Raw genomic sequence first — 24,088 nt, 5'->3', positions numbered from 1 at the left:
ACTATATATTTTGGGGTTAGGCTGATTAATTGCACTGTATAATATGTTCTGAATTAATATGTTCTTGAGTTTTTTTGAAATATATATATACATGTATTAATTCAACCTTAATCTGAGTTTTTGGACAAGAAAGATGGTAAACAGTTGAAATTTCATTCTAAAACCCATCTTTTTTGGTCTTTTCATGACTTATGATATGTCAAATTTGTAGTTTTCTTCATTTGTGGAATCATTTAAATATGTTGGATTTTAAATATATTGGATTTTAAACTGTTATATAATTTTTTTCATCGATAGTCTGTAATTGGAACCATAACTCTTATTTATTCAAATTGTATTAATATGTAAAGACCAAATGTAACATATATCATCATTAAATCTTATCTTATAAAACCAGTGGAACTTCAAAATCGTTAAAATTCATGGCTCCCGCCGCATTGCACGGATACAAAACTAGTATATTGTTATACACTTTCTTTTTATGTCATTTAGAAATATTTGCCAAAAAGAAATGCATATCTAGAATTTGCACACTTCATATTATAGGTGTTTATCAGTACTCATTTGTTTATTTAGTAAAAATAAGTGAACCAAACCACAAAGATGGTGTCTGATTAGTTTGAGCTTGGCTCCAAAGGTCAAAAGTATCAGGAGATCCCATGTTCAAATCCAATGAGGAATAAAAATTCCCTTGTGGTCACGAAGGTTCAAATGCGGTGACTCCGGGCTATCTGCAAAGCAGGTGATCGACCTGGGATTAGTTGGTTCACATAGTGAGTTGGATATCCAGATTAATAAAAAAAAGCAGTGAACCGAATAAGGTTTGGGTTAAATGGTCTCGAGTTGTTTTGAAATTGTTAGTAGAACATGATTAATGATGACGAAAAACACATAAGTCGGCAAAATTAACAAACATTCCAAAAGAATCGTTAGAATTAAATATCAAAATCATCCAAAAAGAATAATAAAACTATTAAGAATTACGACATGAAAAGCAGTAAGAGGGGTCGGTAGAAAAAAGGTTGGATGTATCAAGGAGAGTACTACAAGGATGAAAAGTGTTATTTTTGATAAACCACAAAGACCAAATTTGTAGTTTACTCTAAATAAATAAGACTTGCGGTTTATTAAAAATTGTTATTTTATCCCTTTGCCTTTGAAATTACATTTTTACCCCTTATACTTAACGGTAAACCACTCACGAAATTAAGTTTGAGAATGAAAACAACAATGAGTTATAAACTATTGAGATAAAAACTGTAATACATTGTAAGCACAAGGATGGAAATCACAAGTTTTAATTAACCAATGGACTAGAATAAAGAACGGTTTACTCAAAAAAACAATTGAACGTTTTTTCTTTGAGGTATCAACAACTTTTTGGTCTATTTGATTCAGATATTTTTGTTATCTGGATTCATGTAAGATGTCTATTTTATATAACCCAAACTTTCCTTATGTCGAAAAACGAACATAACCCTTCAATAAGAACGTCAACTTTTTGTTCTACTTGGTTCACATGGTTTATGTAAAATGCCTGAACAAACTCTATATTTTAAAAAAACGGACATAAGCTTTTCACAAAAATAGAAGAATCATTTTTGTAGATTCTTGATTTGAATTACCTTTTAAAACCCTAATTCTTGTATTTACCGTAATATTCTCTTCGTTGTTACCAGTTTTGAAATTAGAAGATAACCATCAGTTTGTAAAAATGTCCGGATTTGATCCCTCTCTTTAATGGTTGTTAAGAATTTCGTTGGATGAGAGACATTTTCGTCATTTTATCGATTTTTTTGTCCATTAATCAAAATCAATTTTACGATTTTCATTACTTGTGGTTTTTGATTGGGTAAAAGATAAAATGACAAAAATGCCCCTTACTTGATGAAGTTTTCTAACAATCATTAAAAGAAGGACCAATTCTAGATGTTTTTGACTTTTTGAAGGTCATCTTGTAATTTGGAACTGCATATACTAAAAATGTTACTTTTAACAAACTACAGGGACCAAACTTGTATTTTACTCATTTATGTAGTTATTTTCTTGCAAGTTCAGGGGAATGAAATTATTTTGAACAAGGTTTCCGAAAATGATGACAACGGTTCATCTTCCTCTGATAACTACCAGTCTCTCAAAAGCTCCAGCTATCATCACATCGATTCGAAGCTTTCAAACTAATCTAATCATCCACTCCACTTCCATACGAAGTTGCACAGTTTCTCCATTCAAGCTTTGTTGCATCCAAAAGGATAGCAATCGCAAAGCATCTCAGGTTCCAAGATTTAACCTCCTCTCTCTSTGTTTGCATTTGATGTTGTTACTCTCGAATTCAGCAATTTTACATGAATTCYAATACTTTATCTGTTCCGTATTCAGATTGTAACAAGCATCATATGTATAGCTTTTTCGATATTTCATATCTAATTAGGGTTTTTCTTGGATGATCGATTCTAGTTGTATGAAGGGGTGTCAACTGTAACTTGTGGCAGGRTTTTTCAATCTTGAAAACAGACTTCAATTGTGATGGTGGAACCACGTGGAGCACTATGGGTTTTTATGTGTTTAGCTTGCACATTCCTCTTAGTTTTGGAGGACTATCTGTTGTTGCACAATTACTGCATCAAACTGCTCTTGATCCAGAGACTCAGGTGATTGGACAAAAGTACCACATGAATTGTTTTTTCTTCACTATCTCATGAAATTGCAACAATTTCCTATTTTTAAGATGTCATATATTTGCAATCTACAACTACAAGTACCTGTTTTCTGTTATTATAACTAAAAATTGAAGCTATTGATTCTAGTCTACCTGATTCTTGTATTTTATTGTCCTTCAACGGTATGTTAGACATTTGATAGGATGGTGGTAGACTAGGTAAGCGCTAATGGATAGTGCTGATCAAAGCACTGACCGAGTCAGAAAGCTACCCCTTTCTTACTGGATCAATATAGTTGCGGGGTAGACTGCTTTGGTAAATATCATCCCTTCCTACTGTGTAAGCACCTCTTACGCAGGAAGAGTTGGTCAGCAAGTAGTAAAAAATCCTTAAACTTATCAAGTTTCATGAGATGGTAGTAATTTGCAAGATGTTGAASTAAACTGTGTACAAGTTACCTTCTTTGGTTTGAACTTTTGACAAATTTGATATTTTATAACCTTTTCTGTGTCTCAATAGGTATTRTCATTGCTTCTGTTACAAACTTTAGAGCTTGTTGCATTTATTTTGCTGCTGCGATTCTCTGAGAAGCCATTCAACATTCTTAGCTTCTTTGAAGTAAGAGTGTTGCCCAAGGAAAGGAACTGGTTACTGGCATCTGTGCTTGGTCTTTGTTTTCTTCTTGCGTTGGTCTTCYTCACATCGCTTGTAGCTGACAAGTTAATTGGGCCCAAGGTTAGTCTCAAAACAACCATCCTCTAATGGTCCTAAAAAAGGTAAGCTTCTTTCGAAAATCCAAGAGGGCTGAGATGTGACAAAGCTGAATTATTTGGCATGTCTCTGAAAACTGTACGGTCCGTGTAACCTATAGGAGGTAAATCCTTATCTTCAATGAAGATCAGATGTGAGTAGTTTAGTAATTTACCTATCTATCCTATATTCTTGATTTTTGTTCCACCTATTGTGGTGGGACCCAAAACTACATTTTTGTCCCACTCTAATTGTCGCGCCAAACATAGGACAAGAAATTTTTGTAGGTGGATGAAAGAGTCTTTAGTATCGGGAAGTCGAAGTTTACAGTAGTGGTGTTTCTGATTCTCNCGCGCCAAACATAGGACAAGAAATTTTTGTAGGTGGATGAAAGAGTCTTTAGTATCGGGAAGTCGAAGTTTACAGTAGTGGTGTTTCTGATTCTCATTCTTACCTACCTATCACCTAGAGAACAATGCACACTAGAGGGTTTTACTTCGTTAATCCACCTCAAGTTTAAGAGTCACTGGGATAACTTTTTTTTTTTTAAGTATATAATATTTATATGCTATAGATACTCATGCATTCGCCTCACTATTGATGACGTTTGAACCCTTGATGTCTTGGGAGGTTGGGCTCTATGGGTACCCCGGGTACCGCTGGGCCAATGACCCTTTGGTTGGATAACTTCTTTTTTATGGCTGTTATCTATACTTTGTTGGAGGTGGATGAAGATAGAATCGCAGAACAGTTTAGGGGTTGGTCTTTGGGTTGTACCTAATTCATGATCTTTCACATACAGCATGGTCCTGGTGGGCCTTGGAGTTTCATTCCAGCATCCTTGCTAACGGAGTATTTAGCTGAATCATCTTCTCAAAAACTTAATTTAAGAATTTAACCCTCGAGTGTATTTCTAAGCTTTTACGGGAGTAGACTGTTTTGAACTAGGGGTAAGCTATTTTGGACCAAGGTCCAATGGCACGTTAGATGAAGGTCATTGAGCAAAAATTATTAGAAGTCATGCTCCCAGTTGAAAACTCATTTAAGGTAATTTATCCAAAGGACCCCCTTGTTAACAATGTTGTTTGAAGATAATAAACAAAACGAAACTACCCAGAGTATATCCCACCCTGAGGTGAGGAGGTGGGATGTATGTAGACCTGACCGGACCTCTACCCCAAAGAGTAGAACGATCTTTTCCGTGAAAGCACCGACTGTTATGAAGATAACGACTATTTGAAACCTCCCTATTCTTACCATCTCAAGACAATGACATTTTTGTTGTTGTGATGCAGGACGTTAACAACCCTATTTTGAAAGAAATTCTTTCGGGTGGGCCCCTCTCGGTCATCGGATCCACCCTTGTTTACTGCTTCGTGACACCGCTTCTGGAGGAAACTGTTTACAGAGGGTTCCTATTGACATCTCTTGCTTCAAAAATGGAATGGCAGAAAGCAGTTGTGGTAAGTTCTGTTGTTTTCAGTGCAACTTATTTATCTATTGACAATTTCCTACAACTATGTGTTATTGGGGTTGTCCTTGGATGCTCTTATTGTTGGACTGGCACATTGATCTCTCCTTTTATCATTCACTCACTATACAATGCCCTCATTTTAGTTATCACTTTTACATCTTAATATTACTTTTCCCCCTTTTTGATAGGAACCATATCTTCCATAGCACTACATTTTTTCGGTCAAAAGTTGATTATTGGTCACTCCAATTGGCTCCACACAGAACCCGCCTCTAAGGACATCAATGTGGGGGGTGTTTTTTTGGTTCACTCAACAGCTGAGGCTAGCCGCAGAGGAGAGTGGGGGGGGGGGGGAGTTGAACCCAGGACCTATCTTTTATTCTCCATTCTTTGCCAACTGAGCTATACACTAGAGACCATAACATATTGACATTACATTTTGTCAACATGGTACAACATAGCAAATGTAAATGACTTGTGACCCATGATTGTCGTGTGGGACTGGTATGGTTGGGGCAGTTTGGAGGGTAGAAACCCTTTTCCATGACATTATGTGCATGTAATTATGACTTTCAGGTATGTTTGGCAAGCTAGCTAGTAAATTAAGCTAGCGGGAGGTTAGTAAAATATTTGATAAGTTGGATAACAATGAAAAATGGCCTTAATGGTTAGGGTTTTTGGTCATTATAAGGGGCATAATTGGAAAGAAAGTAAAAGAAGTCCCCAAAAGTTTACTGAAACGCTCCGGCTTTTCAAAAAGCTAGCTTACCAAAATGTAGTTTTTTCAATAAACTCAAAAAAAAAAAGTTAGTTTATGATTGCTAACCGTGGCCTAGATCATGAATCTACGGGTTGGTGGTTGGGAAAGGGGTGACTGTTTTATTTGATTTATTATCCAATTCGATTGACTTATTTATTTAGAGCATCTCCCATAGTTATACTATATTTAAAAAAAATAGAATATCAAAAGTTAAAATCCTTAAAAAAAATAAAGGGGGTTATGATTAATGAAAATAGAATATCGATATAGAAAGATATATCAGAGTTCGATTAGAACTGGAATATCTGGTAGTTATCTACTTGTAACGTATTCTTATATAAAGGGGCTTATGATTAATGAAAATTACATATTCATTTTCTTTATTTACTGTTATTCTATTTGGTTTTTCCTTTAACACGTTATTGACACATAAGCTCAATATTTATTGTTTATTGCCGCTAAACGCTTGTATTTTCTGTTTCCCAACACCATTGAATGGTTTGCTTCCCGCCACTTCAACTCAAGTGAGTATATATATATATATATATATATATATATATATATATATTTCTTCTTTATATGTGAGTATGATCATATTTGAATTTAAACATAGTTCATGATCTGACTTATATAATGTTTTTATTATTAATATCAATTGAATGTAACTTACAATTTCAAATCTTAAAATATTTTTTGGAAGTTACATTTCCAACCCTGATATATATTTTTGTCTTTTATCAAAATCTTCAAATATACTTTTAGGATGTTAAAAGTTTAAATTTGAATTTATGTCAAAATCAACATTTATATTGTTTCATGACATATTCTCTTAAAATATCATTTGGTGGCGTTTGGTTCGTAGAATATTTTTGGATGGAATGGAATCTGTTAAAAGAATTTGACTTTGAAGAAATTGGAATAGAATGTTGTCAGGTTTGACCACTTGTTTGGTTGGCAGATATTGGAATGAAATCTGTTAAGGAATTGAAATCTGTTTGTTTGGTTCACAGAATGTAGCTTTAGAATTAGAATAAAATATTGGTAAATGACCAAAATGTCCTTTTTTGAAAATTTTAATTTTTTTAAAACTAAAATACTTTAATAAAATAATTATTTAATATGTAAAACAATATAAAATACACAACCCAAATATAATCATAAGCCAAACAACATTACTAAATCAACGGTGGTTGGCGGTAATTCAGATCAGTGGTGATCCATAGTGGTTCAAATGGTGGTGGTCTACAATGGTTTAGAGGGAGGTGGTCAGCGGTGGTTCAAATAGGCGGTGGCGGAGGTGGTTGTTCAAATCGGTGGTGGTCAGCGGTGTCCAACGGTGATTCAGATCGATGGTAGTCGTCGGTGGTTGGCAGTGATATAGATCGATGGTAGTTGGCAGTGATATAGATCGATGGTGGTCCGTTGTGGTTCAGATCGGCGATGGATCATATCGGTGATGGTCAATGGTGGTTTAGATCGATAGTGCTTCAGATCGGTAGTAGTTGGCGGTGGTTCAGATCGATGGTGGTCCGTGGTGGTTCAGATGGCGATGGTCGACAGTGGTAGTTCATGGTGGTTTAGATGGCGGTTATCGGTGGTGGTTTAGATTGACGGTGAATCAGATCAGTGGTGGTTTAGATCGGTGGTAGTCAGTGGTGGTGGTCGGCGGTGGTTTAGATCGGTGGTAGTTGGCAGTGGTTCAAATCAATAATGGTCGAGAGGTGGTCGACGATGGTCATATTGAGTTTTATGAGATTAGAGTATATTATGTTAAGGGCATATTTGGTATAATGAAGATAGCGATTCCATTTCATCAAAATACCATGTAGTTGCTAAGGAATGTTAAATTCATTTATTTGTGGAATTTGTAGGATTTTGAAGATTCCTTTCGTGAAAAAGAATGAACCAAACGAGGGAATGAAATTTGGTCAGTGGAATTCAACATTCCAATTCCATCAGATTCCTCCAGAATCTGCGAACTAAACGCCACCTTAAGGTATTAAAACATTGAAGTTGGCTTCATAAACCAAAATCGTATTATTTTTGGCCTCATGCCAAAAGTATATAGCTATTACTGTTATCTTTAAATTGAATAAATCGTTTGATATACAAAAAAGTAAGTCTCTTCGGACCATACAAGTGTGCGTTGAGCCCATGCGAAGGGTTTGGTTAAGATATGCCAAATCGATTTTGTCAAAAGGGTGTATATAATCTTAAAGTTTTTAGGGACTTAAGAAATCCATATGATTCCTTTACTATCTGGAAATCCAATAGATTGAGCGACTTATTTTCGAAATTTTATATATGGATAAAGTGTTATCAACAAAATGTAAACATGCAAAAATCTAATGTTGTTATGATTATGAAATTTCACGTGCATTACAATTTATCTTATGATGAACAAAAAGAAGTTGATATATTATCACTTATTTACGTAAATGGTTGAAACAACACATTCGAGATTCGAAATCCTAAACTCAAAAGAACTTAAGTACCATAAATGAATATCCAATAAAAAGTATATTTTTGTCGGAAATGTACAATAATATACCTAAAACCTACCAAAGTCTATTGTCTTTAAAAATCAATTGTTAAGGTATAAGTAAATTCCTTGAGATTTTTGAGACTACACATCAATCACAACCTTCATAAGTAATATCATTAACTATAATCTCCAAGATTGTGGGACGTTCTGAAAGGGATATTCGCTTTCAAATAATTTTTTAGTTTCATAAAACCGAATATGCAAAATATAAAATATATTCAATCAATCGAATTTAACTTCTATTTTAAAGTAAAACACATGAATTTTCCTAAAACTATTTGAAGTTTTAACTTTTGAGTTTTGTCCGACTAAATAAACAAAAATCTATTTTGTTCGGTGAAACTTACTAAAATATCTGTATATTAAAAATAAAACCCTTATTTGGTTTAATCGATAACCACATGGAATAATTCAAAATCAAATAACCCAAAACCGTTAAAACCTAACCCTATTTGATTTAAATAGTTTGAAAAATATTGAAATTGAACAAATCGAACCAAATAAATCCCCCAAAAAAAATCACCCGTCAACAACTCGACATGCCTTCAATCAAAACGGATCTTGTATCACCAATATTTAATTCCTTTTTTTATATTAAATATATATGTTAGAGTAAACTATTATAAATTTGATTTTGTGGTTTGTTGAAAGTAACATTTTTTTATTTCTGTGGTTTTAAAATTACAAGATGACTAGAAAGGTATTCGCACACTGCAACGAGATACATCTTGATTTTTAATATTTTATTTTATTTTTTGTCTCAGTTGATGCTATAGTATGGTCTTATATGATTTTAAAAAAACGATTATGTTTTTATTTTTAAATAAAATATAAATTTGAAGATATTATTAAATTTTGACAAAAATATAACGATATTGATATCAAAATAATTATTTAAAATTCCTATTTTTGTGTAATTTTTTAATTCGATTTTTTATTATAATTAATTTAAGTTCAAAAACGAAGTAATTTATATTTGGTTTAGTAATATAATATTTTATAAAGATAATAATTAATTATTTTGTTAGAACTCGATAATTATTATAATTATGTTTTAGATTTTTTATATTTTAAAATGAGATGTTTATCCTATATTTGATTATGTTTATCCGCAGTTAGTTACACAAATTCAAACATGGAGCTTTAATAAGTTGACTTATGCATAATTACTTGTAATTTTGAATTTTAAGTAATATACATCAATATACAATACTTCATGCATAAAAAATGGTTTTTAAGAGTTTTTCTCAAATGTTTTATAATATAGTATAGATAATTGAGGTTTGTAAAATGTTTGGATTTAGTCACTCTCTCTAACGGCTGTTAAATAAAAGATATTTTCGTTTTTTTATCCATTCTTTTGTCTCTTAATCAATCAAAATCGATTTTATGATTTGGTCTATGTGGTTTTTGATTGGGTAAATGACAAAAAAAATCGATAAAAAGACAAACCCCATCATTCAAAGGATTTTTTTAATGGTTGTTAGAGAGAGAGAGAGATCAAATCTATATGTTTTTGTAAACCATGATGACTATCTTATAATTTTAAAACTATAAGAATGTAATGTGTTATCTTAACAAACCGTAGGGACCAAATTTTTAGTTTACTCAATATCTTATAGGGTGCGTTTGGTACGCTGGACAGGGTGGGACAGGACAGGACAGAACACATTTGTCCTGTGTTTGGTGTGGCCGAATGTGGAACTAAGTGGAACTAACTTGGGTAAACCTTGGACACCCGTGTTCCATCCTACCCCCCTGGAACTAAGTGGAACTCAACCCTATTTCCCTCTTTACCCTTTTCCCACCCGGCTGCAATATTGGAGAACGACCTAACCTTTTTCATCGCTCCATCGTCTCCATCGCTTCCTCCCTGTCGACGGCGAGTTTCAATCGACGGCCGACGAGTTCCAATCGACGGCGAGTTTCAATCGACGGCCTCCATCGCCTCCATCGCTTCTCTTCTCTCCATACCCAGGTACGCAATCGATCTGTGAGTAGTGAACGATCTGTGAGTAGTGAACGACATCTCCTTTCGTTCTTGATTGAGCTCGATCTGTGAGTAGTTTCAATCGATCTGTGAGTAGTGAACGGCTGCAATATTGAAGAACGTATGATTGTTAATTTCGTTCTACAATTGTTATCAACTGTTTAGGGCATTTCAATGCAAATTTGATTGTTAATTTCGTTCTACAATTGTTATCAACTGTTTAGGGCATTTCAATCGATCTGTGAGTAGTGAACGACTGCAATATTGAAGAACGTATGATTGTTAATTTCGTTCTACAATTGTTATCAACTGTTTAGGGCATTTCAATGCAAATTTGATTTATGCTACTTGATTCATTTGCCTTTGACCAACACTAATTTCGTTCTACAATTGTTATCAACTGTTTAGGGCATTTCAACTGTTTGTGAATATGATGTTTAAATCTTTTGATTTATTAATGTGAGTTTTTAATTACGATTGATTTTGGAAATTTTTTGATATTTTTAAATAGTATTTGTAAGCATTTATTATATTGATTATTTAGTGAAAAAAACACTAAACAGGTTACTGGGGGTAAATTGATCATTTTAACCTGTCCTGTCCTGTTATGTTTTACCAAACGCTGAACAGCTGTCCTGTCCTGTCTTGTCCGCGCACCAAACGCACCCAAGATAATGACGGCCCTGTATATGCCTGCTTCAAAATTCGAATCTCGTTTAATCCCCTCTATGCGTCCGCACTTAAACGACGTCCAACCAACCATCATCAACGACCCAACACTAATCAACTTAAAACAAATCTAACAACTTCTTTAAAATGGAGAAAATGAGGATTTTGAGTCGATATTTTAAATATAGAAAATCTAAAAAATAATTAGAATAATTATTGAGTTCTAATAAAATACTTAATTATTATCTTTATAAAAAATTATGTTATTAAACCAAAAGTAAATTGATTCATTATTAGACCTAAATTAAATTACAATAAAAAAATTGAATAAAAAAAATTACACAAAAAACGAGAACTTTTAAATAGTTAATTTGATACTAATATCGATATTTTTTTTTTCCAAAATTTTAATTACAATATCTTTAAATTTATATTTTATTTAAAAGTAAAAACATTATTATTTTCTCAAAACAATATAAAGCCGTATTATATCAATAGATAAATAATAAAATGAAACATAAAATCGAGATGTATCTCGTTATATTGGGCAAGTACCCTTCTAGTTTTAATAAATAAACTAGTTGTGTACCCGCGCAATGCGGCGGAGCCATGAATTTTAAAGATTTTGAAGTTCCACTGGTTTTATAAGATAAAATTTAACGATGATATAAGTTACACTTAGTTTTTACATATTAATACAATTTGAATAAATAAGAGTTATAGTTCCAATTATAGACTATCGATGAAAAAAATTGTATGACAGTTTAAAATACAATATATTTAAAATCCAACATATTTAAACGACTCCACAAATGTGTTCGATTTACACCAAGAGCAAAAAACCAAAAAACTTGAGTTTTAAGATAAACACTCAAAACAAATAAAGAAAACTACAAATTTGACAAATCATAAGCCATGAAAAGACCAAAAAATATGGGTTTTAGAATGAAATTTCAACTGCTTACCCTCTTTCTTTTTTGTCCAGAAACTCAGATTAAGGTTGAATTAATACATGTATATATATATTTCAAAAAAACCCAAGAACATATTATACAGTACAATTTGGACAGTCTAACCCCAAAATATATAGTATATATATAAATAAATAACTATAAAAGTATAAATTGTAAATATTAAAAATATTTTTTCACAATATATATAATACATAATAATATAATTAAGTCAAAAACTATTTAATATTAGACTCATTTCGAAGGTATTAACGAGACAATTATAATGATGTAACTTGTTAAAATAAAAATGTATTTTTTAAACATGTTTTAATTGATATACGATTATGTATGTTAATTTGATAAAAGTTTAAAATGAAACATTTAAAAGTAAAGGACGTAAAGTAAATTAGTTAACTAATTATAGATGTATAAAGTGTAAATTTAAAATTATAATTTTAAAAAAATCAAGAAAGTGAGTGTATGTGAGTGAGTGTATATGAGGAGATGAGGAGGTGAAAAAATGATTTAAGGGTAATACAAAAGATATATTGATTATTTAATATTTTAAGACTTACTTTTGCTAAATTTGCTTAATAAGATAGTATAGATATAGATAAGATATTTTAATATTTTTAAGAGATTTTCACTTTTGATTTTCAATTTTAAATTTTGTTTAGGAATCTTGTTGAATATGCTCTCACAAACTCATCCAAATCAACGGCCAAGAATCAAATCCCTCATTTTCATTTCCCTACGTCTCCGCCCTCGTTCTTCGACTCCTTCCCCCATCGCGAAATTCTGGTACGAATCGCTTTCATTTCTCTTTCTGGTTCTCTCTTAACAGACTAGCAAACTCGGAGATGATGTCCATGGAAGGGATTTTCTGTCTTGAAATTCTATCTGGAGTTCAACAACAAGCGCTTGTAATGGTGGATCTAATACCTCTACGGTTTCCAAAAAACTCTATACAATCTACACCTCGATGTTGTAAGTTTAGAGCTTTCTTCTTCTAAGTACAATATTTGAACTTGTTCTTCTGTGAAGTCAGGTTTTAATTCCAGATTTGAAGAATTGTCTCTTAAGATCGCTTCGGTTTCGTTGAATATTTTTGTTTATTCCGTTTTTTAAGTAGTTTAAGGAACGATGTTTGGTTTTATTTGTCGCATTAGCCATTATATTTGAAATCTGGTGTTGGTAGTGGAATTCAAGATTTCTAGGGTTTCAAATGGTGCTTTTGCTCTGTGACAATTGAAATTTGGGGAGTTGAGGTTTTTTAGGGTTTCATATGGTATAGTCTGGAGGAGTTATTGAATGGCTGGACGTAGTAGGGAGTTAGGATTTCTGGAAAGAAATGGTGTTATTAGTTTAAAAGAACAGTTGGCGAGAACAACTCTAAGGAATGTGAGATTGAAGGGTCATACGTATATTGAGCTTAGGGAAGACAATAAGAAGGTTATATTTTTCTGTGTTTTGTGTCTGTCCCCGTGTTATAGTGATTCGGTGCTGCATGATCATCTACGGGGCCATCTTCATAAGCAGATGTATGAAGCTGCTAAAGCTACCTTGTTGAAACAGAATCCTTTTCCGTTTAATGATGGGATGCTTTTCTTTCATAATTCTTCTGATGAAGACAATCATTTGTCAACTGCAAATGCTTTATGTGGGAGGAATTTGTTGCAAAAGCGGAGTATTAATGAAAACAGTCTTGCTATAGTTACCATTGAAGGAAATGTTTCTGATTATGAATTTTCATCCGAGGAAAGTTTGGATTCAGTAAGAGGTGAGGAGAGTTTAGATATTGATGATCTGATAATTCCTGATGTGCTGTATAAAGATAAACTTTCTGATTTAGAAGTGAGAGAAATTGGTGTTGGAAAAATTTCCATTAGGTACTGTGAAAGGGACGGAGTTTCAAAAGGTATTAGGAAAATTTGGTGCGAATGGCTTGGGAAAAGTGATTCAGTTAATGACGATGTAATTCCATTTCATGATTTTGCGGTCGTATCATTTGCATTTGACTGTGACCTGGGAAGAAAGGGGCTGCTTGAGGACTTGCAGGATATTCTTTCATCAAGTTCTAGACCAGCAATCGTGGGGAATAATAATGCTGATGGGAAGAAGAGGAAATCACCATCTGATCCTCAAGATTTTACTGAACCTTTGAGCAACAATCAATATGAATCTTCTGGGGAAGAATCTCTGGTGCCTGGTAGTTCTAATTCAAGGAGTCTTTTAGATGTATATGATGATAAATCACTGCAATTGAGACTTGTGCCGAGCAAATGTACGAGGAAAGAGATCAGGACACGCCAGCGTCTGGCTTCAGAAAGAGTGTGTGACATCTGCCAACACAAGATGCTACCTGGGAAAAATGTGGCTACACTTCTCAACATGAAGACCGGTAGAATGGTTTGCAGTAGTAGAAATTTGAATGGGGTACATGTCTTTTCTAAATCTTGTAATCTCTTTCAAAAGTCAATCTTTTATCTGACCCTTTATTTTCTTTTCAAAATGCAGAAGTTTCTTAGTTATTTAATTTAGTATATAATCCTGCAGGCATTTCATGTTTTTCATATTTCCTGCCTCATACACTGGGTCCTCTTGTGTGACTCCGAAGTTTATACAAAACAACTAGAAGGTCCTGAAGTAAAGAGGAGATATAGGCGGAAAAAAGGAGCAAGACTTGAGAAAGTTGTTAAGGAGACAAGAAAACAAATTTATTCAGCATTTTGTCCAGAATGCCAGGGTACCGGTATAGATATTGACGGAGATGAACTAGAGAAACCAACCATCTCTCTTTCTGAGGTTAGTGAAAGTGTTCATGTCCTTCTTTTGAGAGCTTATCATTTCAAATTCAGAGAGATACACTCTAATTGTTTCTTTCATTCACCATTTTCTTTTCAAGTTGTTCAGGTAGACTCTTGATTGGTATTGTTGTTGTAATACTAATGCATGGACGTATGTAAAGCATTTCTCTATTGTTTCAGATGTTCAAGTATAAGATGAAAGCTAGTGATGGGCACAAAGAGTACATAAAAAACCCTGAATTGTTGCAGAATTGCTCAACGGGCTTTGATTTCCCTTCCCAATCCAAAGAAGCAATGCAGGTTCTACAATTCCTTCTTTAACCTTTATTAGAAACTAGTTGTGTACCCATGCGGTGCAGCAGGATACAAGATTTTATTGTAAATTGAGGATGGAAAAATTAATGCAATTTCTCATCAAAAAAGAAAATCCAAAATTTATGTTTGAATACAACAGAATCACAAGCGGTGGTTGAAAACATGTCTTGTTAATTTCAAAGACCCGGTAAAAGAACCCCAAAAATTCATATCGTTATTGGTGTCAAGTTAAAGGTTATAAAATTCTTTTTTGATATAATTAGTTCAATTAAAAAATTTATAATAATTTAGATATTGAGATTTAAAAATGAAGATGTAGTTTATTTTAGTTTTAATGATGAAGTATTTCCTTTTGCTGATATGGAGTATTTTTGTATGTGGAACTGTAGATAAAGATAATAGAGTATTATGCCGTATTAGTGGGGCTAATGGTTATCCTCTATTTGAACGTGTTTATCGGTTTATTTATGGAGTTTAGAGAGTTTCAAAACATTGTGTAATTAAACTTGAAATTTATGGGATTAAGCATTACTAAGCAATATCTAATGCTTAATATTGGTTTTTACATATTTTCAGGAAAATGTGTCACCATTGAAGTTGCTTCGATTTTATCATGCTGCTGCATAGAGCTTGATTGGCTGTTTCTCCTAGTTTATCCGAGTAACCCTCTTCTTTTGTATACATGTTAAGATCAGTAAATCTTTTACATGAAACATGTTAGGTTTAGCTTTATGTAAAGGTCAAGATTCTAGTTAAGATAGAACAGTGTCTTGTTCTATTGAAGGTAGATGCAATTTAAACCAATTGTATGAATGTAAATGCATCTGTACATAGCATCTATGCTGAAAACATTGTTGAAAGCTTTTCAAATAAAGGAATTGAACTGCCCTTGACTAACCTTGTAGTTGAGACTTGATATGTCAACTATTCAGTGTGGTAATTTGTATTTGGCTTATTTCTGGTATTAATTTGTTTGTGGTGGCTTAATGGGGACAACAACTTATCTGTTAATATACAAACAACTATATCAATACAGACCGCTACATCCATATAGGTCTTAACAGAAAACAAACCGAACAGCCCCTAAGCCGTATGTATGGCTGAGCGAATAAGCCGTCCAGACCATTAAGCTCATTAAGCTGTAAGTAAATAACCCCAAGACCAACAGATGAAATTATTCATGAAATGTAGCAAATTTCATGGAACAACCAAGTAAAAAGGCATCAAACTAGAACATGTTCAAATGTTATCTCTTCAACCGAGAACAACTTCCGTCGTTCATAATCGTTCCTGAATACTTGACTATCGTTCCATTGCCTCATGAACCCTTCAACCTAACATTCACAACCATTAATTAGACTTTAATGTTTGCCAAAAGTCTGAACTTAACCGTAGAGTCATAGTTCGGTTACGAACCTGTGTATCACATGCTTGTTTTAGTTCCACAACATCCCTTTTCCGTGCAAGGCTTTTCGCATATCTTCTGAGCAACTGATACTCTTTGTAATCTAATTTCTATATCAAGCAATCAAAGATTATATATGTATTGTTGTTGAGTTTATTGGTGTATGTTAGAATATGTGGAACCTATTTGCATCTCTCTCACGACAACAAAATTGGGTTTATAAGACAACAAAAATGTCTAAATGTTCTAATAGATTGTTTTATAGGACTTAAGTTCTCAAGGCCAAACAATAAAACGTCAGATCTAAAAGTGTTACAATAAGTTTATAGGATGTTTTGGGCATCATAACAGGTTTTTCGGAACATTTTTTGAAATAAAGCATCCTGTAACAAGATGTGGTCATACACTTCTAAGATGTGTTCTATAAAAAACTAGCTAAGAAACTTAAGACGTCCAAAGACCGTTCTATAAACTTATTGCAACACTTTTAGATAAGACACTTGATTGTTTGGTCCAATAAACTTAAGTCTTGTAAAACAATATGTTAAGACACTTGGACATTTTTGGCATCGTATAAAGCAATTTTGTTGTAGTGTCTAAAAGATATCTTATAACGATATGAAAGGTTGCTACATATATACAGGTTTGATGATGGTCCATTTATAGATGATATGGGACTCCAACAATATGTATATATGTTTGTGAAAATGAAACAGGAATGCTACTGCACCAGTTCTTTCTTTTGTTCTCCAAGCTCGTATGCACGTTCGTAGGCTTTGAGTCTCTTTGAGGTAACATCTTGAAGCTCCTTCTGTAAATGACTGATGTTTTTTCTCACAAATTCCAACTCTGATTTAAGTCGTTTAACTCTACGTTTACGCCCTGTTAGATCCCTCTCTATTTTCTCAATCTCGTCTAGCCGAATCTGGTAACAGAGATCTAGTTAGATTATATCAAAAGTCGAAAAAAGATGATAAAAATCAAGGGGGGAAACATTACCTTTATTTTATGTTGTATGAAACGATTGGAATCTATATCACGCTTTGACAATCTTTCTCTCGGGTACCAATAACTAGGAGGGTCGGGTTCTGGTGCATTGTATACTTCTCTTGTTTCCATGACGTTTCTTATTTCACTATACATTTTCATTTCGTCTGCCCGATTCTTGTTCCCATGTCGGATTCCGTGCTCCATGCTCCCGATCTTCCAATTTCATAACCAGAAGACCATGTTAATTTTTCATAGAAAGCAACCATAAGCTAGCTTATTGAAAAAGAACCCTGTTTGATAAGCTATAGACTAGCTTATAAACTGACCTTTGAAAACAATTCATATAGTTTTTCAATAAGCTTCAGGTATGTCCATTTTTTTTCCAATTGAGTAATTTTTCAACATCTGTTTTTTTAGGTCATTTTATATTGTCATATAGATTAAAACCAGTTTCTACAAAAAACCGTTCATCAACTAATTTGTCATACCAGATGATTAAGATCTCGTGTACCGCACGATGTCATTCCAGTGGATTTCTTTGAAGACAGAAGCTCTTCCTGGACTTGTTCCAAATAGTCCATGTCCTTCCTATCTTTCTTGATCAGCCTTTTCGATCCCATTGGCCATCTTTTTGATCGGTCCAACATACGAAACCAGTTGTTCTCGGCACTGAATTTCATCGGTAAACGAAGCTCCACTTTACCTAGAATCGCTTCAAGATACTTGATTTCTTCCTTACGCCAATCTATATGCTCATCACACTGCGAAAACCACATTAGTTTCTGGTGTATTTGATGTTCATCTGCCTGTTTAACCAATTTAGCAACCAGTTAGTTTTCATCATATTCCATTGAAAAAAGCTACAAACAGTAAGACCCCGATTACAGTTACCTTTAGCTGATCTATGTCTTTCTTTATACGAGATTGAGCGACAGTCATCGACTGATCTTGCTTGTCGGCCGCTTTCTTTTCTAGTTTATAAGAAGCTCGAAACTTGACTAAATAAAACCGACCATGAATCTGGTTTCCTCTGTCTCGCGACTGTAGCCCCATCGGATCACTTTCTTTTCGTTCTTCCATTTGATTCTTAATTGTTGGTGATCCTAAGGTTTATGATTCAATTTCTTATGATTGACTTGTATTTATGAAGCTATTAGGAGCAGCACTTGCACCCCACGGCAAGAAAGTCAAATGTAACCTTTCATTTTATTATTGCCTTGTTGGTGTTAGTTGCAACCCCTCCCCATTCTCCTACCGAGAACCGTTCAAAAACCGATCGACCCAAATTGCAGACAATCTGATTAAATCCAACTAGTCAAACCGTTAACTTGCCAAGCTCTAAATAAAATAGGTCGACATTGGGTTAGACATAGCTCAACCCTCCAACCCATATATTAGAACACCGATAAGTTATAAATTATATACACACTATATAGTCTGTAGTGGTCAAATCTTTCGTAATATTTCTTTTCTCATCTTTCGTAAAACTTATATATAGTTTAACCCATCAAACCAACCCGATCTAACTCAAATTGCAACAGTTGGGATGGGCTATCCTTTTTAACGGGTTGGGTCAAGTTGACACTTTTCCAAAGTTTTGTTATTGGGTCGGGTTGTTTGAATGAAACAAACGACCCTATCCATGTGACTAAGAGGTCATTTACCTAATTACTTATCCGGTAAGTACTTAGCGGTAAAATTCAACATTATCATCTACTTACTGGGTAAGATTTCAGTTCACCAAAATGGCATCGAATGCGACAATCTACCTGGTAAGCGTTAACCGCGGTACGAATCGTCACCCTTACTTACCAAATAAGACTCTCGGTTCTTGCTTTCACTCTTACCGGGTAAGATTCTTGGTCCTTGCCATATTCATCCAGTAAGGTAATGTGACTTGGTAAACATTTACCCGCATAAGCGTTTGGTAAATGGCCTCTGATAATATTTATTTAAAGTAGAAGGGAAGATATTTCATCTCAGAGCGCAAAGCGTTCTCTGGTGAATATTAGAGCTTTTATAGTGGCTTTTGAAGATGAAAGTATTTGATTGACAAACATTTGGATAATTCTTTCTGTTGAGTTTCAAGAAATGGATAGGATGAAAACATAGAACTGCCAAAAAGGGAAGTTTTTTAAAGAGGTCAACAATCCGTTGAAATATACTGTAATTCGTTGTTATTTTTCTAGACAAAATCTTTAATGAAGTGATATCTGATATCTATATGCTTTGTACAACGAGTTAGGATTATTACTGATAGCGATGAATACTGGTTGAATCACAGTCTCACTGAATATAGACATCTTCAAATTGAATCCATAGTCGGCAAGTTGGTTCCTCATCTAAAGGATTTGTGAACCCGACAACGTATCCGTCCTAATTATGTTTCCACAAGTTCGTTCAAAACTTTCGATTCGATAAAGTTTGGCACAAGTCTATAACTTATAAGTTTAACGTATCTACAGAGTGGAAGCTATAAACAAACAAGAACGAAGGATTGTTTATGTTTGTTCGTGTAACTTTAACTGAACAAGTAAACAAACACGAACATATAAATGAACAAAAGGTAGCATTCCAAAACAAGTAAAAGGCATCAAACTTCAATAATGTTTAAACGATATCTCTTAAACCCTTCGACGCCAACTTCCTTCTCTCGTACTCGGCCCGGAATGCTTGACTATCGTTCCACTGCCTCATGAACCCTTCAATCTAACATTTATAGCCATCACACTTTGATCGTCACTAAAGTCTGTAACGATTATCATAAAATTGGGTTTATATGACGTAAAAAACGACTACGTGCTCTAATAGATTGCTTTATACTACTTCCGTTTATAAGATTAAACAATAAATAGTTACAATAAATTTATAAGAAGTTTTTGAGCATTTTAACAAGTTTTTTATTACATTTTTTAAATAAAGTGTTGTATTAGGTATTTTGTACGAACTAAAAGTGTCATATTTAAAAACAAGTGTTTTATAAAAATATGTGTTTATAGATTCGGACTTTATTTTAAATATGTCCTAAACAACTTGTTATGAAGCCAAAAATATCTTACAAATTTATTGTGACATTTTTATATAAGACACTTTATTTTTTGCTTTTATAAACCCGAGTCCTATAAAACAATCTATCAGGACACTTAGTTTATAAACATGAGTTTGTTGCAGTGAGCTTATAAGTTTTAATGTCATCGTAGTCATATTTTGGTTTCCAACCTGTGTATCACACACTTGTTTTAGTCCCACAACATCCCCTTTTCGTGCAAGTCTATTCGCATACGTTATGAGCGATTGATACTCATCGTAACTTGATTTCTGCATCGATCAATCAAACGTTATGCATCGTTGTCAAGTTATTAGTATGCGTTTGCGAAATTGAAATAGGAATGCTAACATATGTACCAGTTCTCTCTTTTGTTCTCCAAGCTCGTAAGCACGTTTATAGGCTTTGATTCTCTTTGAGTTAACATCTTCAAGCTCCTTCTGTAAAGAACCAATGCTTTTTCTCACACGTTCCAACTCTGATTTAAGTCGCGTAACTCTATGTTTACGTCCCGTTAGATCTCTCTTTATTCTCTCAATGTCATCCAGTCGAATCTAATGAGAGAAATCTAGCTAGTTAGATCACACGACGAAAAAGGATGATAAGAATCACTGTAACAAAATTGGGTTTATAGTATTTTAAATGTCCTAGCAGAGTGCTTTATAAGACCAATTAATACATCTTATTTAAAAGTGTTACAATAGAACTATAAGATGCTTCTCAGCGTTTTAATTCGTTTTTTAGAACATTTTTAAAATAAAGTGTCATATTAGCAATTTTATAGAAAATATTGTATAAACTCATCTTTTTTGGACACTTATGTTTATATGACACTTTTTGAAATAGTGCTCAATAATATAGTTAATATAACACTTTATTCTAAAAATGTCTTAAAATACTTGTTAAAATGCTAAAAAAACGTCATATAGACTTATTATAACATTTTCATTGTTTGGTCGTATAAACTTAAATCTTATAAAATATTTTATTAGGACATTTAGATATTTTAGATGTCTTAAGAACTTAATTTTGTTGTGGTGAATCAAGGAAGAAAAATATTACGTGTATTCTATGTTGCATGGAACGATTCCAATCTGTATCTTGCTTTGACAGTCTTTCTTTCGTGTACCAATAACCAGGAGGGTCGGGTTCTGATGCATTGTACATTTCTCTTGTTTCCTTGACGTTTCTTATTTCACGATACATTTTCATTTCATCTGCCCGATTCTGGTTCACATGTCGGATCCTGTGCTCCATGCTCTCGATCTACAAATTTTCGAACCAAAACACCGTGTTAATTTTTCATAGAAAGCAAGAGTTTAATAGTCACTACAACAAAATCGAGTTTACAGGACACCATAAATATATAAGTGTCATAACAGATAACTTTATATGAGCAATCAATTGTGTGTCCTATGTAAAAGCATTGTAATAAGTTTATATAACGCTTTTGGACATCTTAAATGGTTTTTTTAAGACATATTTGAAATATTGATTGCTTTTTTATATGACTGTTGAGAAATGTCCTATAAACATATTTTTTATGGGACACTTGTTTTTATATGTCATTTTTCAAATAATGTCATATAAAAAAAATTAAATAAGACATTTTATTTCAAAATTATTATAATAAACTTGTTAAGACACCTGAAACCGTATTATAAACTTTTTTTTTGAAGTATATAATATTTATATAAGACAAATGCAACAAATAAACTCACACACCCTCCTCACATATGGTGATGTTTGAACCCCTGACCTCCTAGAAAGCCAAGGGCTACAATACCGCTAGGTCAAAGACCCTTTTATATATAGTACGTTATAAACTTACTGTAACACTTATACTGCATAAATATTTGGTGCTATAAACATAAGTACTATAAAGTAGTTTATCCTATCTAGACATTTAAAGATTTTAACGTACTATATATAAATCCGATTTTGCTATAGTACCGAGTTCATCAACCATACCAGATCGTTAAGCTCTTGTGTACGACACGATGATTTCTTCGAACACATAAGCTCTTCTTGAACTTGTTGCAGATATTCCATATTTATCCTATCTTTCTTGATCATCCTCTTTTGGCAACATTTTCGATCCGGTGTTTGACCATCTTTTTTATCGTTCAAACTTACAAAACCAGTTGTTCTTGTTCTTGGTACTGAACTCACCGGCAAACGAGGCTCCACTTCACCAAGATTCTTGATTTCTCTCGTCATCCATTCTATACGCATATCGCAACTCGAGAACCACATTAATTTCTGGTTTATTTGATGTTGATCGGCCTGTTAACCAATTTTTCAACCGAAAACCAATAAACATGTGAATTTTCATTAATTTGCATCATTCCATCCAAAGAAAAACATAAATCTACTACGTGGGAGGTTTAAATAAGAAAGTCAAGTATTGTGACGATGTAAGAAGGAAAAGGTTCGCACGTAAATCATTTGAAAAAAAAAACCTATTTAAAAGAATGCATATGTAAACTTATATGAATAATCTGTAACGTCAGTTCTTAACATATGCATATTCATATAGATTCTTTTTCAATTTATTCACATACGAATATTCCCTTATTACCATATTAAGCATTCTTATTTGTAATGATTCCTAAGATCTATTACAATCACCTTCTGTTGATCTATTTCTTCCATTATACGAGCTCGAGCAAGCGTCATCAACTGATATTGTTTGTCAGCACCGTCTTTTTCTACTTCATCTGGAGAGGGCCGAAACTTGACGAAATAAAACCGATGAAAGTGGTTTCCCGTGCTTCCATCTTGTAACTGTAATCCGATCGTGTTGCATTCCTTTTGTTCTTCCATTCGACTCAACGACATCTAATTCTTTTGTGAAATCAAAGTAAACGTTGGGAAATTGGATTTTGCAAAAAGCTAACCTTGATTGAAACCCTAATTCTTGGTGATGGTTCAGTACATCTTTAAGTTTGACTTGTACATATTTATCAAGTTATCAGGAGTAGCACTTGCACCCCACGGCAAGAAAATAAAGTCAACGTATCTTAATATATATATATATATATATATATATATATATATATATAGATATATATATATATATAGAGAGAGAGAGAGAGAAAGAGAGAGACTTAGGATCATGTCGATTTCATTTGAAAAAAATGCATTTTATTCACGAAATCGGTACAATTGACATTTTTCATGGATCAAACCTCGCTGACTTTTCCACAAGATCAAACCACAACTTTACAAACTTTTGATCCATCTTAAGAGTGATATATTATTATGCCCTTTTAGTAATGCCCAAATATTTCCTTTATTTAAAAGTATTTGTTAATTAACTATTAATTAATATTACTGAGTTTAATTGTGAATATTTACAAATTTATATAGATGTAGTAATAAGTTATAAACCTGTATTTTAAGAGGTTATGAATTAATATACAGTACCTAATGTTAGTTGATAAATTGTTTTTTTAATTTCATTAAACAATTTATATTAAAGAAAATTACATTATGATAAAATTAATATTGTGTTATTTTTATTTTAGGAAACAAACTTTTATTCTGAAGCAAATTTTACATTTAGAGTCCCTCTAACATGATTACCTTTAGCGATTGACACAAAAGAATTATCAACGAAATTCTGAAGCAAATTTTACATTTAGGGTTGTTTAGGATTGCTTATTTGAAACAACTTATACTTTTCTATAAAAACACATATCAACTTATTATAAATCAGAAG

General features: G+C 33.1%; 4 protein-coding genes across 7 annotated transcripts; 2 read left to right on the top strand and 2 right to left on the bottom strand.

Moving 5' to 3' along the window:
- The first annotated feature begins 2,066 nt into the window (after positions 1-2,066).
- On the top strand, positions 2,067-5,157 carry LOC112525378 (putative membrane peptidase YdiL). Of its 4 annotated transcripts, XM_025135491.1 has the most exons (5): positions 2,067-2,275; positions 2,493-2,651; positions 3,180-3,395; positions 4,706-4,873; positions 5,073-5,157. In XM_025135491.1, exons 1-5 carry the CDS (start codon positions 2,093-2,095, stop codon positions 5,088-5,090), a joined length of 744 nt encoding a protein of 247 aa, XP_024991259.1. In that variant the 5' UTR covers positions 2,067-2,092; the 3' UTR covers positions 5,091-5,157. The 4 variants fall into 4 exon arrangements, with proteins under 4 accessions (XP_024991259.1, XP_024991258.1, XP_024991261.1 ...); XM_025135490.1 differs by lacking the exon at positions 5,073-5,157 and having other exon boundaries at positions 4,706-5,070; XM_025135493.1 differs by lacking the exon at positions 5,073-5,157 and having other exon boundaries at positions 2,076-2,275; positions 2,458-2,651; positions 4,706-5,070.
- A 7,383-nt stretch (positions 5,158-12,540) lies between these two features.
- Positions 12,541-15,847, top strand: LOC112525084. Its single transcript, XM_025135034.1, has 4 exons — positions 12,541-14,237; positions 14,358-14,606; positions 14,789-14,908; positions 15,500-15,847. The coding sequence occupies exons 1-4, from the start codon at positions 13,113-13,115 to the stop codon at positions 15,548-15,550; spliced, it is 1,545 nt and encodes a 514-aa protein (XP_024990802.1). The 5' UTR covers positions 12,541-13,112; the 3' UTR covers positions 15,551-15,847.
- An 81-nt stretch (positions 15,848-15,928) lies between these two features.
- Positions 15,929-18,343, bottom strand: LOC112525085 (proton pump-interactor BIP131-like). Its single transcript, XM_025135035.1, has 6 exons — positions 18,210-18,343; positions 17,807-18,124; positions 17,328-17,531; positions 17,059-17,253; positions 16,340-16,438; positions 15,929-16,257 (listed from the first exon to the last, which is right to left on the bottom strand). The coding sequence occupies exons 1-6, from the start codon at positions 18,255-18,257 to the stop codon at positions 16,147-16,149; spliced, it is 975 nt and encodes a 324-aa protein (XP_024990803.1). The 5' UTR covers positions 18,258-18,343; the 3' UTR covers positions 15,929-16,146.
- Positions 18,344-19,694: 1,351 nt separating this feature from the next.
- On the bottom strand, positions 19,695-23,234 carry LOC112526026 (proton pump-interactor 1-like). The gene is made up of 6 exons (XM_025136401.1): positions 22,996-23,234; positions 22,336-22,650; positions 21,427-21,630; positions 20,724-20,918; positions 20,538-20,636; positions 19,695-20,027 (listed from the first exon to the last, which is right to left on the bottom strand). Exons 1-6 carry the CDS (start codon positions 23,203-23,205, stop codon positions 19,929-19,931), a joined length of 1,122 nt encoding a protein of 373 aa, XP_024992169.1. The 5' UTR covers positions 23,206-23,234; the 3' UTR covers positions 19,695-19,928.
- Positions 23,235-24,088: the final 854 nt, after the last annotated feature.

The sequence above is a fragment of the Cynara cardunculus genome (genome assembly GCF_001531365.2).
Source record: "Cynara cardunculus var. scolymus isolate 2C chromosome LG 13, CcrdV1, whole genome shotgun sequence".
Classification (NCBI taxonomy): Eukaryota; Viridiplantae; Streptophyta; class Magnoliopsida; order Asterales; family Asteraceae; genus Cynara; species Cynara cardunculus.
Note: the sequence above shows the minus strand (reverse complement) of the source record. Positions and strands in the feature narration are given on the sequence as shown.

Excerpts from the sequence above, each read along its gene's own strand:
- LOC112525085 (XM_025135035.1), bottom strand. The coding sequence starts at position 18,257 with ATGACTGTCGCTCAATCTCGTATAAAGAAAGACATAGATCAGCTAAAG. Across the intron at positions 17,254-17,327 it reads TCATACAACATAAAATAAAG|ATTCGGCTAGACGAGATTGA; the intron begins GTAATGTTTCCC and ends CTCTGTTACCAG. Across the intron at positions 16,439-17,058 it reads GAGAACAAAAGAAAGAACTG|AAATTAGATTACAAAGAGTA; the intron begins GTGCAGTAGCAT and ends TGCTTGATATAG.
- LOC112526026 (XM_025136401.1), bottom strand. The coding sequence starts at position 23,205 with ATGTCGTTGAGTCGAATGGAAGAACAAAAGGAATGCAACACGATCGGA. Across the intron at positions 20,919-21,426 it reads CCATGCAACATAGAATACAC|ATTCGACTGGATGACATTGA; the intron begins GTAATATTTTTC and ends TTCTCTCATTAG. Across the intron at positions 20,028-20,537 it reads AACAAGTGTGTGATACACAG|ATTGAAGGGTTCATGAGGCA; the intron begins GTTGGAAACCAA and ends TATAAATGTTAG.
- LOC112525084 (XM_025135034.1), top strand. The coding sequence starts at position 13,113 with ATGGCTGGACGTAGTAGGGAGTTAGGATTTCTGGAAAGAAATGGTGTT. Across the intron at positions 14,238-14,357 it reads GTAGTAGAAATTTGAATGGG|GCATTTCATGTTTTTCATAT; the intron begins GTACATGTCTTT and ends ATAATCCTGCAG. Across the intron at positions 14,909-15,499 it reads AATCCAAAGAAGCAATGCAG|GAAAATGTGTCACCATTGAA; the intron begins GTTCTACAATTC and ends ACATATTTTCAG.